This window comes from Pelophylax lessonae, assembly GCF_965119305.1.
Source record: "Pelophylax lessonae genome assembly, chromosome: 7".
Lineage (NCBI taxonomy): Eukaryota > Metazoa > Chordata > Amphibia > Anura > Ranidae > Pelophylax > Pelophylax lessonae.
Window position 1 is genome coordinate 115,624,521 of NC_138774.1, and position 19,121 is coordinate 115,643,641.

Here is a 19,121-nt window from a genome sequence, read left to right on the forward strand (position 1 = left end):
TGATGTTCTGGCATCAGCTGATGCCTCCTTTGGCCGCAAAGTTCTCTGTGCGGCAGTACGTAGGGGACCCAGGTTTTGTGTGGGTCCCTGACTGTTGGGGTTGTTTACCCCCTTGGTTTTTTGCTTTCCTGGGTTGTTGCTCCTGTTGAGCTTTTTTGTTGCCCAGAAGGTTCCCTTGCTGTTCATGTAAGGTTCCTTTCTCTGATATGGGTACTGTGTTGCCTTTTCTGATGGCTGCGTTTCCCACCCCTCATGTCTACACTGCTTTGGGACATCCCCATTGGTGAAGACTGTATGAGTGGGCGGTGACTGTCAGAGGACGTAAGAGAAAACTGAATTTTTGTAAAATCTTACCGTAAAATTCCTTTCTCTGAGTCCTCCGACAGTTGCCGCCCCGCCCCTCATTTGGGGTTCTTATACACTTAACTGCTTGCTACCAAACTGAGTTGGGATGGCTATTGCAGGGGGGGGGGGGGTATTGGACCAGTGGGACAGCTCCCATGGGTGTGTCTATGTAAATGCTTTTGTTTTAACAAGTCTTTTGCCTAGCTACTCCTAAGGAGAGGAAGTCAATACCCATTGGTGAAGACTGTATGAGTGGGCGGCTACTGTCGGAGGACTCAGAGAAAGGAAGTTACGGTAAGATTTTACAAAAATTCAGTTTTTCAGTCCTCAGCTGAAGGGCCTCCCCTTTTTTGGACATTAAACATATCACAATTTCAGGCATGGCTTTTCTATTTGACTATCTATTAATTGAATGCTACTATGCCTGTTTGTTGTCCCCCCTCCCTTTTTTTTTTTAAATATATTTCTATTTCTGCATCATTGATTACTATATAATACTTGCAGAGAGAAACTTCTTTTGACTTTGTGCTATTGCATAATCTTATTGCACTGTGTAAGTACCCATTTTTCTTAATTCTTCTCAATAAAATTAAAGTAAAAGAAGAGAAAAAAAAGGTTAGTCTGGCAGCTACATTTATAGTACACATAGGGCAAAATAAAATAAAAAAAGATAAAAACATATTTTGTAAATCTTGGCAATACATGCACATTCCCTTTAGAATAGGCTCAATTTGCACTCCATCATACCAAAAGTACTTTTGAAAATGCACTGGAACCAGATTAAATAATACTTCTGTACCATGCAGGTGCAGGAAAACACACTGCGTTTGGGGTGTCATTAGCTTATTTTGACCCCCATTACAGATTGCAACTGTAATGCATTTTGAACACAGTGTGGGAAATGTACACAAAACATTGGTTTCCCACACTGTGTGTTCTAGTGTGAACCTAACCTAAAAGATTTTGGAAGTACAAAAAAAAAAAATACCTCTTGATCTGCAAGAAAGTCCTGTCCTGGCATAGGCTAGCAACATCTAGCATTTTTGCGCATTTATTTTGCCAAATTACTAAGACAAACCTGCTCTCCCATCTCTAAAACAGAAAGGGTAATTATTCTGTAGCCCCATGATAGAACTGGGATGCCAAATACTATCCATTAAATAACTCAAGAATTGTGCAGAAGACACAGGACAACTCTGAATTTCCATCATGATAAACAGGTATTTTTTCAAGGTTTTAAACAGAAATAACAAAATGGTTTGATTAGTATATTTAACAGACCCAAAGAGCAAATTAAAGAAGTTAATGATTAGTGTTTACATACACTTTACGGTAGCGTCAGGAGGAATTAGCTTTGTAAGTGGAAAAACAGTTTCAGAAGGATGTGTCACCAGTCATGGAGGGAAATATTGTGAGTATAAATTATAGTCTGAGTGGCAGGGCTTTTATTTCTCAGAAAATAGGTGCAGGAACTCAACCACGGTCCCCCCAAAACCCCCTCCCCCACACACACACCCTCAAGGCCGCATCATATAGTGGCTGTGGTCAAATTTCACTAACAGTGGAAGGGTCTTTAAAGGGGTATTGAATACCAGGAGTGCATTACATACAGAGTGCAGAGTGGTGCACGATGTTCAGAGTTCGAGGATGCATTATTGCAGTGTTCAGTTGTTCGCTGCATACAGATTGCAGAGTTCAGGGGCGCGCAACGCACAGAGTGCAGAGTTCAGCATTCTTACCTCTGCATTCCCTAACCACATCTCACTTTCCCCCCTCTTCAGCTATGAAGTCTGCATGCAACCCCCCCCCCCCCCCACTGCCCCTATATTATCCCCCCTCCCTAAAAGCTCCACCACCTTCCACCTTACTTTTTTGTGGCATTAAGCTGAAGCACCCAGCCAGCGCTAGTACCTCCCCACACACTGTAGGTGGCTCCACCTCTCTCATTTGCAAGTAGCTCATCCAGTAGGGGTGACGGCATCTGCACTGCACTACAGGCACCTGCATCTCCCTTGTCCCCATCCTGCACTTAGTGGAAGCCTCTCAGGAGATCAGATCTATGGGAGCCATATGGGAGACAAGCTGTCACTTCTAAACACAAAAGCTGGATTTTTGTATTTACAAGTGATAGTGGTGAGCAGGGAAAAGAGGGCCTGAGCCAGAGGTAATGGAACTGAGTTCCACCAAGTTCCCGCTGAAAAAAAGCCCTGCTGAGTGGTGTCCGCAATTAATAAAGTACAGGCTTGTGAAAGATGTTTGTGGTTTAAGTGTCTGGACCTGGATGAGTGGTAGGAATAAGAGTTTGCTCAGACGTATACACTCAATGAATCATGCTTCTGGTTTGGAGGGCATGTTGGTGCTATTTACTCAGATAGCAATACCAAGTGTAGGAGTTTTAGTGGAAGGAAGAAACTTTATAAATTAAAGGATAAGTTCACCTTTTAGAAAATAAATAATAAACACACATTTTTTTGCTGGTTAAAAAATGTTCATTTCATATTTTGTTTTTCGGAGCCTGTAAAGCATCGCACCAGGGATCAGAAGATCACTGGTGCCATGCAGGTCTCCTTCAGATCTGTCAGTTTATCCGTGTGGTGTGCCATACATCCCGTACAGGCAGGCAGATACACTGACAGGAAGAAATTGATGAACTAGGGGGCGTGTCGGTGGGGGGGGGGCGAGTGGGTAGCAAACAGTGGCTGCAGCATTGGGAACATGTTACATGTTCTACCCTATAAAAAGGTGGAACATGTAACATGTTCACGAAGGTAAACTTATCCTTTAAGTCTTCGATTAGAGCAGAGGTGGGGGACTCGAGTCACATGACTTGACTTGAGTCAGACTTAAGTCACCAATTTGAGGACTTGAGACTTGCTTGACTAAAATGAATAAAAGACTCGACTTGACTTTGACTTGGTATTCATGACTTGAGACTTGACTTTGACTTGAGACATATGACTCGAAATGACTTTACTTTTTTAAGTTATTAAATATTTGCATTTTCTCAAGATGTGTTAAAGCAAAATGAATGTGCCTGTTAAGTTTCTGACACCACAGTCACTTAAAGAGGAAGTAAACTCCCCCAATAAAAACGAGGAAAAAAAAGCCCTGTAAAGAAAAAGGCATAATGAGCTAGTATGCATCGCATACTAGCTCATTATGTAGTACTTACCTTAAAACGAAGCCCCCGCCGTGCCGCCACCTCAGCGACAGGACGGCGACATGTCCGGCCGTCCTGCTTCCGGGTTCGCGTCCTCCGGCCATCTGATTGGCCGGAGGCGCGATTACATCAATCCCGCGCATGCGCGCGGGAGCCGCCGTTCACGGCACTGAGCTCTGAAGGAACGGCACGGGTGGCCGTTCCTTCAGAGCGCCTGCGCCGATGACGTCATCGGCAGTAGGCACTCTAAATATCTCCTAAACGGTGCAAGTTTAGGAGATATTTATAGCACCTATAGGTAAGCCTTAATATAGGCTTACCTATAGGTACAAGTTTGTGAGGTGGGTTTACAACCTCTTTAAAACACCTCAGTGTGTTCTGATTTTTCGGACACTGGCTGTTTAACAATTGAAATACTTAACATGTTTTTAGTGACTGTGGTGTTGAAACATGACCGGACAAAGGATTTTGAGCTGTTTGGGCATTCAAAGTGTTTCTTTAACCACTTAAGCCCCGGAAGATTTTACCCCCTTCCTGACCAGGGCCTATTTTGCGATTCGGCACTGCGTGACTTTAACGGACAATTGCGCGGTTGTGCGACGCTGTACCTAAACGAATTTGACATCCTTTTTTTCCCACAAACAGAGCTTTCTTTTGGTGGTATTTGATCAACTGTGCGATTTTTTGATCATGCGCTATAAACAAAAAAAGAGCGTAAATTTAGCAAAAAATAACAATATTTTTCACATTTTTTTATATGAAATTCCCCCCAAAAAATGTAAAAATCAAAATTTTTTAATATTTTAGGCCAATTTGTTTTATGCTACATATGTTTGGTAAAAAAAATAGCAAAAAGCGTATTTTGATTGGTTTGCGCAAAAGTTATTGGGTTTACTAACTAAGGGAAAGATTTTTGTAATTTTTGTTGTTTTTTTTTTTTAACGAGTAATGGCGGCGATCTGCGATTTTTATTTTGCAGGACTGCGACATTGCGGCGGACAGATCGGACCCTTGACTGACATTTTTGACACTTTTGGGGTTACCAGTGACATTACTACAGTAATCAGTGCTATACATATGCACTGTTACTGTAAAAATGACACTGGCAGGGAAGGAGTTAACTTTATTTGAGAAGGAGGGGTTAAGTGTGTCCCTAGGGGCGTGCTTCTAACTGTGATTGTTCTTACACCTCAAGCCACATCCAGAGATCAACGGTCCTACATAGCAGAACCGTATGATCTCAATTCTTACACAGGGGAGAATGACAGGCGGCTTCGTTTATATTAGCCGCCTGCCTTTCTCCCGCTGTAATGGACAATCGCGAGTGCCCGGCGGACGTCAGGTCCACCGGGCACACGCGCAGGGGGGTCCTTGAGCGAGCGGGAGCGCGCCTCCGGCGTCGCGCGCTCGCTCCCTAGAGCCTCACAGGCTAGCGATGTAGTACTACGTCGCTTTGCCTGTGAGGGGCTGACTGCCGACGTAGTTAGACATTAGGCAGTCTGCAAGTGGTTAATATGCCAAGAAAAAAAGCACTAAGCAGTTTTGTTAATGTTGAAAATAAAACAAAACCTTTCCTTAACACTGACTTTTAACGGATTTAAAGGTGAAAATTGGGGTAGATCAGTATTTTGACTTGATTTGTGACTTGACCAAAAATAAATGACTTGACTTGACTTGCTTGACTTCTAGCAGGGACTCGACTTGACTTGCTTGACTTGCTTGCTTTTCGCCACAGTAACTTGGGACTTGCTTGAGACTTGAAGGTTAAGACCTGAGACTTGCTTGTGACTTGCACATGTGTGACTTACTCCCATGTCTGCTGATTAAAGTATAACTAAAGGCAAAATGTTTTCTTTAGTTTTGGATAGAGTGGAGATGGATGAGAACACCTGTCAATTTTTTTTTTTTTGCTGTCTGTGCCCCCATTAGGGAGATCCATCCTCTCTATTAATTCTGTTTACCATTAGCATTGAAAGTGCAAGTAAAAGAAGATCCAAATGTTGGGTTGTCCCAGAAAAGTAATAGAGTTCTAGTTCAAGTTCTAGTGACCTGGAGGTCCCCAAGGGATTCCCTTAATTTTCAGGGATTTCCTCTCACATCCTGTTTTGGCTGTGGGACAGGAAGTTAAATTAAATATCCCCAAAAGGGCACAGGTGGCAAAAAAATAGACCAACAGGGGTTATAACCCTCCCTTACTCTATCCGAAATAAAAAATAAAGTTTTGCCTATAGTTCTACTTTAAGGGAACTGCAGAAAGTAATGCAAATACCAAAGTGGAGTTGTTGCTCATACTGACCGGACAAGTTTCATTTTATACTCGTTGGAGAAATGAAACAAGCATTATGATTGGTTATTTTGGACTGCAGCTCCACTTCTAGTTTTGTTTGCATTTCTCCATCATGTCACACATAAGAACTAAGTAGACATTAAAGGTCAGATAGCAGGGAGAGAGGCAGTCCCTAGAGTTAGTCTAATGTGCAGTAGAAATGTATTTGAAGGAGATATACAGATGTGTTTCTTCAGCATAACAATATATTCAGTCAACAGACTTGGCAGACTGACAGCTGTTATCTGTAATTCCAGATGTTGTGTATTCTAAAAAGAAAAAAAATAGATGTTCACATGTGTGATTTATGTAAAAAAACTATAATTCTATCCTTGCAGTATAAACCTCAAACATTTGCAGTGTTGTGACTGTTCTGTGAACTGTTTCTCTTTATATTAACCACAGGGAGCACACAAATCACAATATACTAAAGCTCCCCCCAAGAAGATTCTTGTGATAAGGATTTTTTTTTTGGTTTACTTGAAAATTGTGTTTACAAAGTCGCATTGTAAAATTGAACTAAGACAGTTCTATCAACCCCAACCTTTCAGAAATGCAATGGACGTTGATCCAAAGAAAGACAACACCCCCAAGGCCATTGACCGCAATTTTGCCTCGTGTAAAAGGGCCTCTTTCCCATAGTGGTTATGTAACACCAGTAATATTTTTGTACATCTGACAATATCCATGTTTTTTTTTCTTTTCATCTATAAGTTGTTTTCACAAAGTTGCATTAATATAGTTCATGGCCCCTGTACCACTGATGCTAAATTTGCCGCACAGTGGGAAAAAAATTATCCCAAACACATAATGACACCAGTATAATTATCTAAATCAAAACAGTATCATAATATCTATGAATATTTATTGGAACTATGAATACCGCTAGTTGTAATATAATCACCAAGTTCATGTTATAGTCCGTCTCCAATTTTCCACTTATATCTTGAAAGTACAGTTTTGTTTTGCATGTATTTATTGCAGTCATCAAAAAGCATCTTAACATCCCTCAAAGTTGTTTGCAAATCTTTGGACATAAAGTCCAAAGACCAAAACTGTCTTCAGATATGACAAATACTGGAGGTCCATGTAACCTAAGTTGCATGAAATCTCTTGTTTGCCTTGTGTATACTGCCCAGCTGTCACAGTTCACACCTACGTCTTTTTTGTGTTAGACAAAATTCATAGGTACCCTTTGTGTACATCTGGCTATGGACTGCAGTCAAACCATGTACAAACTACCAATCTTTTTTTGGAGTGCCTATTATGTGCTGTGAGATGTCTGCAAGTTATTTATTAATAGTTATTTTCTTTTCTTTGCTCTGAGGAGGCCTTCTGATCCCAGACCCATGTTGTTTACTTTTCTTTGCTCCGAGCAGGCCTTCTGATCCCAGACCCACGAGGTTTACTTTTCTTTGCTACGAGCAGGCCTTCTGATCCCAGACCCATGTTGTTTCCTTTTCTTTTCTCCGAGCAGGCCTTCTGATCTCAGACCCATGTTGTTTCCTTTTCTTTTCCCCGAGCAGGCCTTCTGATCCCAGACCCATGTTGTTTCCTTTTCTTTGCTCCGAGCAGGCCTTCTGATCCCAGACCCATGTTGTTTCCTTTTCTTTGCTCCGAGCAGGCCTTCTGATCCCAGACCCATGGTGTTTCCTTTTCTTTGCTCCGAGCAGGCCTTCTGATCCCAGACCCATATTGTTTCCTTTTCTTTGCTCCGAGCAGGCCTTCTGATCCCAGACCCATGGTGTTTCCTTTTCTTTGCTCCGAGCAGGCCTTCTGATCCCAGACCCATGTTGTTTACTTTTCCTTGCTCCGAGCAGGCCTTCTGATCCCAGACCCATGGTGTTTCCTTTTCTTTGCTCCGAGCAGGCCTTCTGATCCCAGACCCATGGTGTTTCCTTTTCTTTGCTCCGAGCAGGCCTTCTGATCCCAGACCCATATTGTTTCCTTTTCTTTGCTCCGAGCAGGCCTTCTGACCCCAGACCCATGTTGTTTACTTTTCCTTGCTCCGAGCAGGCCTTCTGATCCCAGACCCATGTTGTTTCCTTTTCTTTGCTCCGAGCAGGCCTTCTGATCCCAGACCCATGTTGTTTCCTTTTCTTTGCTCCGAACAGGCCTTCTGATCCCAGACCCATGTTGTTTCCTTTTCTTTGCTCCGAGCAGGCCTTCTGATCCCAGACCCATGTTGTTTCCTTTTCTTTGCTCCGAGCAGGCCTTCTGATCCCAGACCCATATTGTTTCCATTTCTTTGCACCCAGCAGGCCTTCCGATCCCAGACCCATATTGTAATTGCAGCTGGGACTTTAACTAGCTAACAATGTTATTTTTACCTGGTGTGCTGTCATTTGTATAGTGGGACAGTGGGAAAAAATAGGAATTGGTGAAAAGGCACTAGTTAGATTGGTAAATGAACATGCAACCTTGTATCTCTGAACCAGTCAATGTCATGCAGTGGGAAAAAATGTTCAGACAAAGGTTGATCTTACTTAATGCAGGAGAAACAGTAGTGATTGACCAGGGGACAAACTTTCCAACATGTAGTCATACATGTTACTAGTAGATGTAATAACCGTCATCATTGTCCTGGTGATCACTGTTTCACTACAGAAATTGATAGGAAATTCAGATTTTTGAGTTGTCTAACACAGAAAAGGGGAAATCTTCCAGTGGGGAAATTTATTTTGGTGAAAGCTGTCTATGATGGAATACCCCCTCATTTTGGAGAGATCGCTTGAATTCAGCTGTATCTCTGGGGAGTGAAGGGTAGTCATCATACAGAACACAAGCAAAAAAAATTCCTGACGGGGTCTTAACCATTTTCTACTATATTCAAAGCTAAAAAAATGATTCAGCTTTTTATACACATTAAAAACATTGAGGGGAACTTTGTCAGAGTGAAAGAATGAGGTTAGTTTTACAAACAGCTACTTGAGTCATTGGCCTGTGAAATCTTTGTGTATTCTTCTAGTGAATCCCCTATAGGGTTCATGATAGCATTTCTATTTTTATCATCTTGTAGATTCTGTATAGGAGAATAGGAAAACTTAACTATGTAATAAATGTTCAATCTACTTAGACCTATTGTACACAGGTGTCTTATGCCTTTAATGTGTGTTTGTGAAATATTTATGAAATACTGGGGACACACATTTTAGGGAATAGTGTATTTACTGTTTACTGTTGCATTGCATATATTCCTCTATACAAGTTAATGGTAATGCAGTATGAATCCCAGGATAATGCCTGAAAAACACCTCAGACGCATCTCAAATGCAAGTAAACTTTTCACGAGTATTTGAAAGCATGCCTTACTTCTGATTCTGGCTGTCCTTATAAAAAAATTACTGCATTTGTCCAGTGGCGGCTGGTGCTCAAAATGTTTGGGGGGGGCGCAAACATAAAAATGTAATAGGCATTGCTTTGCGGCTAAAAACGCTGTAAAAATTGCCTGACTTTGAGGTCACAAAAGCATGAAAGGGGCCTTCAGTAATCAAGGTATAGTGTGCCCCCTTCCAATGCAGAGTGACCAGCGTGCCCCCTTTCAATGCAGAGTGACCAGCATGCCCCCTTTCAATGCAGAGAGACCAGCGTGCCCCCTTTCAATGCAGAATGACCAGCGTGCCCCCTTTCAATGCAGAATGACCAGCGTGCCCCCTTCAATGCAGAATGACCAGCGTGCCCCCTTTCAATGCAGAGAGACCAGCGTGCCCCCTTTCAATGTAGAATGACCAGCGTGCCCCCTTTCAATGCAGAGAGACCAGCGTGCCCCCTTTCAATGCAGAGAGATCAGCGTGCCCCCTTTCAATGCAGAATGACCAGCGTGCCCCTTCAATGCAGAGAGACCAGCGTGCTCCCATTCAATGCAGAGTGACCTGCGCGCCGTGCCCCCTTCAATGCAGAGAGATCATCATGCCCCCTTTCAATGCAGAGTGACCAGCGTGCCCCCTTTAATGCAGAGAGACTTACCTGCAGTGGCGGCTAATCCTCAGTTTCCCGCGTCTCCTCGAGTCCTCCCGCCTCCTCCTCGGCCAATGACATGTGTCTGCCTTTCGGCCACACAATGGGTGGGCTCGGGGCGCACTGCTCTGCACCCCGGGTCCACCCTTTTCTGAAGCCTATTAGAGCCTCTGGCTCTAATCAGGTAATTAAAAAAAAAAAACCCATTGAACTCCATGCGTCCGGGGCCCCGCATGTAGATTAGGGGGCCGGACGCATGGATAGGGGGGGCAGTGCCCCTGCGCCCCCAACGCACCAGCCGCCACTGCATTTGTCACAGAATTATCAGATGTCAGAGGAATTATTGCTATAAGAGTCTCATACTGTAGTAAAGATCTAGTAGGGCGTTGAACCTTGCCTTTGCTCCCATCAAAAAAGTATACAAACAAATCACCCGCACAACAGTGTACAAATTGATAAATCTCTAACAGCATATGTAAACCACATACCATATGTTAAATGCTGCAATTGCAACTCTCCTACATAGAACAGAGAAGTCACCAGATGCCTATGATGAAAGCAGACCCTCTCATTGAGAAATCAGTGTGAAAAAGGTGAAACACACAGCAACTTCTTCAAAGAGAAAGAAACAATAAATCAATCTATATTCAACAAACCATCCAACTGATATGCCATACACGGGAAGGTGGATTTCGATCAATAGATATATGATAATAACATAAAATCTAATGTCCTGTGGGCAGCACAGTGGCTAAGTGGTTAGCACTTCAACCTAGCAGCACTAGGGTTTTGGGTTTGAATGCTAACCATAATACCTGCCTGGAGCTTTTATGTAATCCCTGTGCCTCTGTGAGTTTCCCAGTGGTACTCCAGTTTCCTCCCACGCACCAAAGATGTGCTGTTAGTTTAACTGGCACCTAATATATGTATAATTGTGAGTTAGGGACCTTAGATTATAAGCTTGTTGAGGGCAGGGACTGATGTGAATGTACAATATATATATATATATATATATATATATATATATATATATATATACATACACACAGTATCTCACGAAAGTGAGTACACCCCTCACATTTTTGTAAATATTTTATTATATCTTTTCATGTGACAATACTGAAGAAATTACACTTTGCTACAATGTAAAGTAGTAAGTGTACAGCTTGTATAACAGTGTAAATTTGTTGTCCCTTCAAAATAACTCAACACACAGCCATTAATGTCTAATCTGCTGGCAACAAAAGTGAGTTCTTTGGGAAATAGACGTATGAGTGCTGCCAGCATTGCTGCAGAGGTTGAAGGGGTGGGGGGGTCAACCTGTCCCCCCACCCGGCAACCAGGCGAGGGAGGAGTACAAAGGAAAGTGTGTCTTGCCTACAGTCAAGCATGGTGGTGGGAGTGTCATGCTCTGGGGCTACATGAGTGCTGCCGACACTGGGGAGCTACAGTTCATTGAGGGAACCATGAATGCCAACATGTACTGTGACATACTGAAGCATCCCCTCACTTCGGAGACTGGGCCACAGGGCAGTATTCCAACATGATAACGACCCCAAACACTCCTCCAAAACGACCACTGCCTTGTTAAAGGAGCTGAGGGTAAAGGTGATGGACTGGTCAAGCCTGTCTTTAGACCTAAACCCTATTGAGCATCTGTGGGGCATCCTCAAACAGAAGGTGGAGGAGCGCAGGGTCTCTAACATCCACCAGCTCTGTGATGTCATCATGGATGCGTGGAAGAGGACTCCAGTGGCAACCTGTGAAGCTCTGGTGAACTCCATGCCTAAGAGGGTTAAGGCAGTGCTGGAAAATAATGGTGGCCCCCAAAATGTTGACACTTTGGGCCCAATTTAGACAATTTCACTTAGGGGTGTACTCACTTTTGTTGCCAGCGGTTTAGACATTAATGGCTGTGTGTTGAGTTATTTAAAGGGGAGAGAAAATGTACACTGTTATACAAGCTGTACACTCACTACTTTACATTGTAGCAAAGTGTCATTTCTTTAGTGTTGTCACATGAAAAGATATAATAAAATATTTACAAAAAGATAAAGGGTGTGCTCACTTTTGTGAGATACTGTGTGTGTATATATATATATATATATATATATATATATATATGTATATATATATATATATAAACAGCTGCGTAAATTGACGGTGCTATATAAGTACCTGTAATAAATAAGAAACATAAACCTTATGTGCATTTGGGAGTACGGAACCCTTGGATGATGGCCTAATATACACAGAGGGTCTGTGACTTAAGCACATGCTGACCTTCTTCCGTATAAGCCCATGGGGCCAACAACCTTTGGTGAGTTTGGTCCCTGGTGGAGACACGCATGGTGACATGGACTGGAGGAGACTAGGGTGAGGATTGCACCGAGCACTAATCTCTTTATTTTTGAGAAAAACTGCAGGACATGATTTTACACTTTTATTTGTACTAGAGCACTTTAAATTGTACTGTATGAGCTCTCTATAAATAATTGGACTTTTAAATGCACAGCTATATATATACAGTGCCTTGCGAAAGTATTCAGCCCCCTTGAACTTTGCAACCTTTTGCCACATTTCAGGCTTAAAACATAAAGATATAAAATTGTAATTTTTTGTGAAGAATCAACAAGTGGCACACAATCATGAAGTGAAACGAATTTATTGGATATTTCAAACTTTTTTAACAAATAAAAAACTGAAAAATTGGGCATGCAAAATTATTCAGCCCCCTTAAGTTAATACTTTGTAGCGCCACCTTTTGCTGCAATTACAGCTTTAAGTCATTTGGGGTATGTCTCTATCAGTTTTGCACATCGAGAGACTGAAATTTTTGCCCATTCCTCCTTGCAAAACAGCTCGAGCTCAGTGAGGTTGGATGGAGAGCGTTTGTGAACAGCAGTTTTCTTTTCTTTCCACAGATTCTCGATTGGATTCAGGTCTGGACTTTGACTTGGCCATTCTAACACCTGGATATGTTTATTTGTGAACCCTCCATTGTAGATTTTGCTTTATGTTTTGGATCATTGTCTTTTTGGAAGACATATCTCCGTCCCAGTCTCAGGTCTTTTGCAGGCTCCATCAGGTTTTCTTCCAGAATGGTCCTGTATTTGGCTCCATCCATCTTCCCATCAATTTTAACCATCTTCCCTGTCCCTGCTAAAGAAAAGCAGGCCCAAACCATGATGCTGCCACCACCATGTTTGACAGTTGGGATGGTGTGTTCAGGGTGATGAGCTGTGTTGCTTTTACGCCAAACATAACGTTTTGCATTGTTGCCAAAAAGTTTGATTTTGGTTTCATCTGACAAGAGCACCTTCTTCCACATGCTTGGTGTGTCTCCCAGGTGGCTTGTGGCAAACTTTAAATGACACTTTTTATGGATATCTTTAAGAAATGGCTTTCTTCTTGCCACTCTTCCATAAAGGCCAGATTTGTGCAGTATACGACTGATGGTTGTCCTATGGACAGAGTCTCCCACCTCAGCTGTAGATCTCTGCAGTTCATCCAGAGTGATCATGGGCCTCTTGGCTGCATCTGTGATCAGTCTTCTCCTTGTATGAACTGAAAGTTTAGAGGGACGGCCAGGTCTTCGTAGATTTGCAGTGGTCTGATACTCCTTCCATTTCAATATTATCGCTTGCACAGAGCTCCTCTTGGGATGTTTAAAGCTTGGGAAATCTTTTTGTATCCAAATCCGGCTTTAAACTTCTCCACAACAGTATCTTGGACCTGCTTGGTGTGTTCCTTGTTCTTCATGATGCTCTCTGCGCTTTAAATGGACTTCTGAGACTATCACAGTGCAGGTGCATTTATACGGAGACTTGATTACACACAGGTGGATTCTATTTTTCATCATTTGTCATTTAGGTCAACATTGGATCATTTAGAGATCCTCACTGAATTTCTGGAGAGAGTTTGCTGCACTGAAAGTAAAGGGGCTGAATACTTTTGCACACCAAATTTTTCAGTTTTTTATTTGTTAACAAAGTTTGAAATATCCAATAAATTTTGTTTCACTTCATGATTGTGTCCCACTTGTTGTTGATTCTTCACAAAAAATTACAGTTTTAGACCTTTATGTTTGAAGCCTGAAATGTGGCAAAAGGTTGCAAAGTTCAAGGTGGCCGAATACATTCGCAAGGCACTGTATATATATATATATATATATGTTTGTTCCTATCAAAACAGATGTATGGACTTTACCTTTGAAGTGTTAGAATGTACCATTATGAACCCTAACAGTAGTCTTATACTTATGTTAATCTTTTAATTGCAGATAATAATTGCTGTAAGCCAACTGATTGCCGATGTCGCACTTACTGGTGGCTCCAGGTTCCAGGAATCACTTTCTATTATTAATAATTTTGCCAACAGTGACCGGGCAATGAAGGTATTGTTATTATAGTCTTATGTAGTTTTTTTGCTCTTATAAAATATGTTTAGTTTAGAGTGCTAAGTAATAGAGTGTTGTAATGATCACCCTGAGTGTTTGCAGAAGGAGTTGAGCACACATGGCTTACCAGGATATAAAAGTAATATACAAATAACTGCAAAATTCTAAAGAATCCTGTAATAAGGAAACCCACTAAGGTGTATGCTGTCACTCCCAAGTGATGGTAGGTACACAGAAAATATTAGAGGGACTCTAATGTAACATAGGGGGTAACTTCCAGGTTTCAGTGAAGTCAAGTACTAACATGTCACCATTGTATACCACAGTGCAATATGGGGACATTAACACAAGATTTATGTGTAAATAATGTGTACAATGATCTCATAGGTTGCATACTTTAAAGCAAACCTGAAGTCAGGAAGTGTCAGTAACATGGTGTGCCAGTCTTGCTTGTCTGTTGGGTGCTATGGTAAACTAATTAGTACCCATTGTCAAGGGTCTGGCTCGGATTCCTGCACCTTATTTTTGCACAGAATAGAACTTCCCTTAACAGTGTTTAAAAAGGTAATAAGGTATTGTTATCACTGGTACTGGTCCCAAGCATTGGTGCCTTCATGATGGTTTCTATAATCTAGAGGCAATCTGTTCCTTAACCATTGCACTCAACTGTCCCTCATTTGGAGGAGCTGTCCCTTTTTTGAGACCAAATCCCTCTGTCCCTCGTGCTGCCACAGTTGTCCAGATATTTGGTCTAATGTGTACATCTTTATACAAAATGTAGTATTTTGCTACCAAAAGTGTTATGCTGAACTAAACTATTTTGACAGCAGTAGGAGTCCAGTAGTCGTTTCCCACCTTTGGACTCCTACTGCTGTCAAAATACCAATGATATAATGATATTAATGAATTCTTCACTCTCATAAAACTAATGCTGTCATATATGACCAACTTTTTATTTTAGAAATATTTATTGTAATGTCGATGCCATGAACACCTTTTCCTCATTAGTCCATCAGAATCGCACCCGGCACAGAAAGCCCCGGTGTCTTTCTAACCAGGGCTTTTAGGAGCTCAAGAGGGCAGCACTACTGCCCCCTTTGACTCCCTCCAGGCATCAGCTCCCCCTTCTGTGTCGGCGGCTGCTATAGCTAATCACGGCTACACGGCCTCCCAGATGCGCACGCAGACTCCATAGGCGCATGCGCACTGGGAACACGGCTGCGTGATGGCCGTGACATGGGGTATCGTGCGGCGCAGTACTACGCATGTGCAAACCACTATATAAGGCCGGGGAACTGAACAGGGTGTCACTTCCCTCGCAGAGAGGAAGAGATGCACACCACTGGAAGCGCTGCCTAATGGATCGTTGAGGACTGCTCTAAGATTGCCAAAAAGTGAGTTAAATAGTGGAACCATGCCCGCAACTCCTCCTTAAATATAGGAGTAATCTTTTCCATCTGCACCTCATGGCTTTTCTCCACAATAAACTATGCACCTTAAATTTGATATTGTCACTTTATTCTTGATAGTCACATGGTAAAAACTTTTGATGGGAATCGGGAAAACCTATGGATTCACCCAGCACAGCTGCTAATCTCTGCAGTTTAGCCTGTGAGTAACAAGAATCCTTATACCATACTTTTATGGGACATCATAAAAGGACACAACATTAACCCTCATATATATACCATCCGCAGAAGCAGCACAAAGTTCCCGATGCGATTCGGGGATCTGAGGGAAACAGCCTTCATACATGGATCAGGCAAATTAATGATATGTATGTATCCAATCACACTGCACCAATGGAAATGTATCCCTTGGTTTGCATATGTGTTATCTGAATATATTTTGCTGTAATTGCAGATAAGGTGACTATTCCTTGACAAAGGCATATTATTGTAACCAAGCCGAAACTCGTTGGGTGTTTTTCATATATTTTCTATGCAGAATTCCAAGCCTGACCACATGCATGGAACAACAGAGAAAAATGTTCTAAAAAATGTCACCATTTCACCTATGTCACTAACTTTGATACTTTCTTCACCCTTTCACCAATGGGCCTTTAACCCAACACAAAGGACATGTGTAAATATCTTTAATATATTTTTTAATAAATTGTTAAAATTTTACATATTAAAAAAAATCTTCATTTCTATCTGCCCTTAAAGTCCCAATTCTCTTTTGGTTTGAGGCACCAAACCCCAACAAAACCTTTTATATTGCTACACCTTGTATTTTGAAAAGCAAATATGAAGGCTAAAAATGAAGTTTAAAAAAGCAGTTGTGTGTTTTAGCTAAACATTTTCTGCAGAGTCGAGGTTTATGGCCCATGTAGCCGGGGCTCTGGCAAATACATGTCCTTTGTCTATATCCTGTGTGCTAAATCGTATCCCCTTTATCATTTCTAAAAATTGGGAGGTATGCATTACCTGTAACATAGTAATCGCTCACATGGCAGTCTCCTTTTACAAAGTAGTGTGTTTTCCATTGCCCCACTGCCTCCAAAGAGCACTTTTGGCCCGGGCTACTCCAGATCCCATTGGGCTGCTGAGTACCCATAGAATGTCCCCTTTCCTTTTTTGTTATTTATTATAAATGTATGTACTTTTCATTCTTTATCACTTACTCGATTTTATTGTGTCATCACTATCACAAACATTCTATCTTTAACATTTTCCTTAAATAACACGCAGCTTTTTTACGTTGGTATATACCGTATTTTCCGGCGTATAAGACGACTGGGCGTATAAGACGACCCCCCTAATTTTCATCTACCGGTAATACTTATACTTAGGTTACCTTGGAGATAACATACTCTGCGTATAAGACGACCCCCCATTTTTGGGGGATTTTTTTGAGGTTCAAAAGTAGTCTTATACGCCAGAAAATACAGTACTTATTTTTTTCCATTTTCTATGTGCTAGGATTTCTGTTCGATGTTTTTTATGTTTTGAATTTTTTGTTGGAATAAATAATATTGGGCACAATTCACTAAGCAATATGTTACCGCATCCGAGTATGTGTTAAATTAACGCACAACATTCTGGAAAAAAAATTGTAATTCAGAAAGAAACTCTCCTTAAAAACTTGGCATGCGTTATTTTTCTAAATACTGCATGAAACCGTGCAGTAAGTTATCGCAAGCAAGTAAATTCCTACAATCTCTCCAGCTACCATCTGATATGATGCTTTTCCAAAAAAGTGTAAGGTAGCCAGCAACTAAGTCAAGGCTGGTATGGCATGGCTTCTCTGTGTTGAGGGTTTAAAGTACCATACGAGTTGGGTATAGAGCTCTATGATAAGTGGCTTAGATTACCTGAACTTCTGCAGGGTATCAGCATCGGACAATTGATCCAGCAGTGTGCACTCCCTAAAATTTCTTTCCTTTAAAAGGACCACTTGAGATCTTCCCCTCCTCCTCTTTTGCATTGCTTTAAATTCCAGAAGGTTGGATTCAAAGTGCTCCATCCTACTTGATATGCAGTCTGCCCGCCTTCAGTAACAACTCTTTGCTAAAATCTAGCTGACAGCTGCTCCAACTTGCACTTTCCCGCTATTTTTTAAATCAATCACGGGGGGGGGTCTGACCATTGCCATAGTTATCGGATATTCATCGCAGGTTTTTGACCAGTACTTAAAAACCACATGCATTTATTTATTTATTTCCTTTTGTGATTTGACTTTAATGCCTTTTTATGCAGTATTTAACAAGCATTTTTGGTGTTTGCTCTAAATACCGCATGCGAGCAGTAGTGAATTTACATTTTTATTATCACATTCATTAAGTGGTCACGTGACCGTCATAACTCATGCGATAACCTTTAGTGAATTGTGCCCATTGTGATTAATAGGTTCAAGATGCCAACCCCCATTCTTTGTGTATAACATAAGAGTAATGACAATTTTATATAATAATATATTATTATATAATATACTGGCAATAGCAATTTGCAGATACAATTGAATGACCATAAAGTATAGGTGCTTTCATTACTATGCACTGGTCATTAATCTATTAGGAAAGAGCCTAGTGTGTAATATGATGATGTTAAATAAAGATGTAAAAATAACACACCTATAAATGAATCAACACACACCTAGACAATACAAACACTACCCACCTGTTATCTGTTGATTAAGGTCATTGCACAAGGAATACATTAGTATGCTGATAATGACAGTAAAGACAAACAAAGCAAAGGAACCGAGCTTCAAAGGCAGTCATCACCCCATATGGAGGTTAACAGTGGTTTCACAATTTGTATTACTTAAAAGTGGAACTTCACCCATAACAACTTAATAAAAAAATAATGTTCTTTAGCAAGGAACATACATTAATAATTATGCTAACAAATTTAATGTATGCATTGTTCCTATTTCTTCTTGTTGGAGGCTGCCATTTTGCTGAAGCCCAGTGCCCCAGTGAAGTGGAACTAAAGCCATCAATTTAACAGTTTCAAAGAACTGTTAGGGGTTACATTCCTGGAATTTCCAGATAACTCTCACATTTGCTTGTGTCCTCAACCATACTGTCAAACCATCAGTAGCTGGTGTCATAACTGATCACATGTGCAGCACCATGGCAGTTGCAGATCAAACAAAAGCAGCTTCCTTGGCTGTAAATGATAGGAGGGTTTAATTCTACTTTAACCTCCCTGGCGGTATGATTATGTCAGGAAGTACATACCAAAAGCGGTACAATTGTTTTCATGGAAATTTGGCGTTATGTATTATAGGCCTACAATTCTTAGTAATTACTGACTTAAACCTGACCAAAACTAGAGTCTAGTAGACATCCCAGATGTGATAAATTTGAAACACAAACGCGTGAATTATAATCGAAGCAATAATATTATTTTATTATTTAATATATAATATATATAATAAAATTATATTATTGATTAGATTATAATTCATGCATTATATATAGATAT

The 19,121-nt window shown here is 41.1% G+C and overlaps 1 protein-coding gene across 2 annotated transcripts in view; it reads left to right on the top strand.

The window, feature by feature from the left end:
- DOCK11 (dedicator of cytokinesis 11) overlaps positions 1 to 19,121 on the top strand; it is a 537,932-nt gene that overhangs the window by 294,283 nt on the left and 224,528 nt on the right. For both annotated transcript variants that reach the window (XM_082263555.1, XM_082263556.1), the window contains one exon: positions 14,071 to 14,184. In XM_082263555.1, coding sequence (XP_082119681.1) covers positions 14,071 to 14,184 — 114 coding nt within the window. The remainder of the gene's footprint in view (positions 1 to 14,070; positions 14,185 to 19,121) is intronic.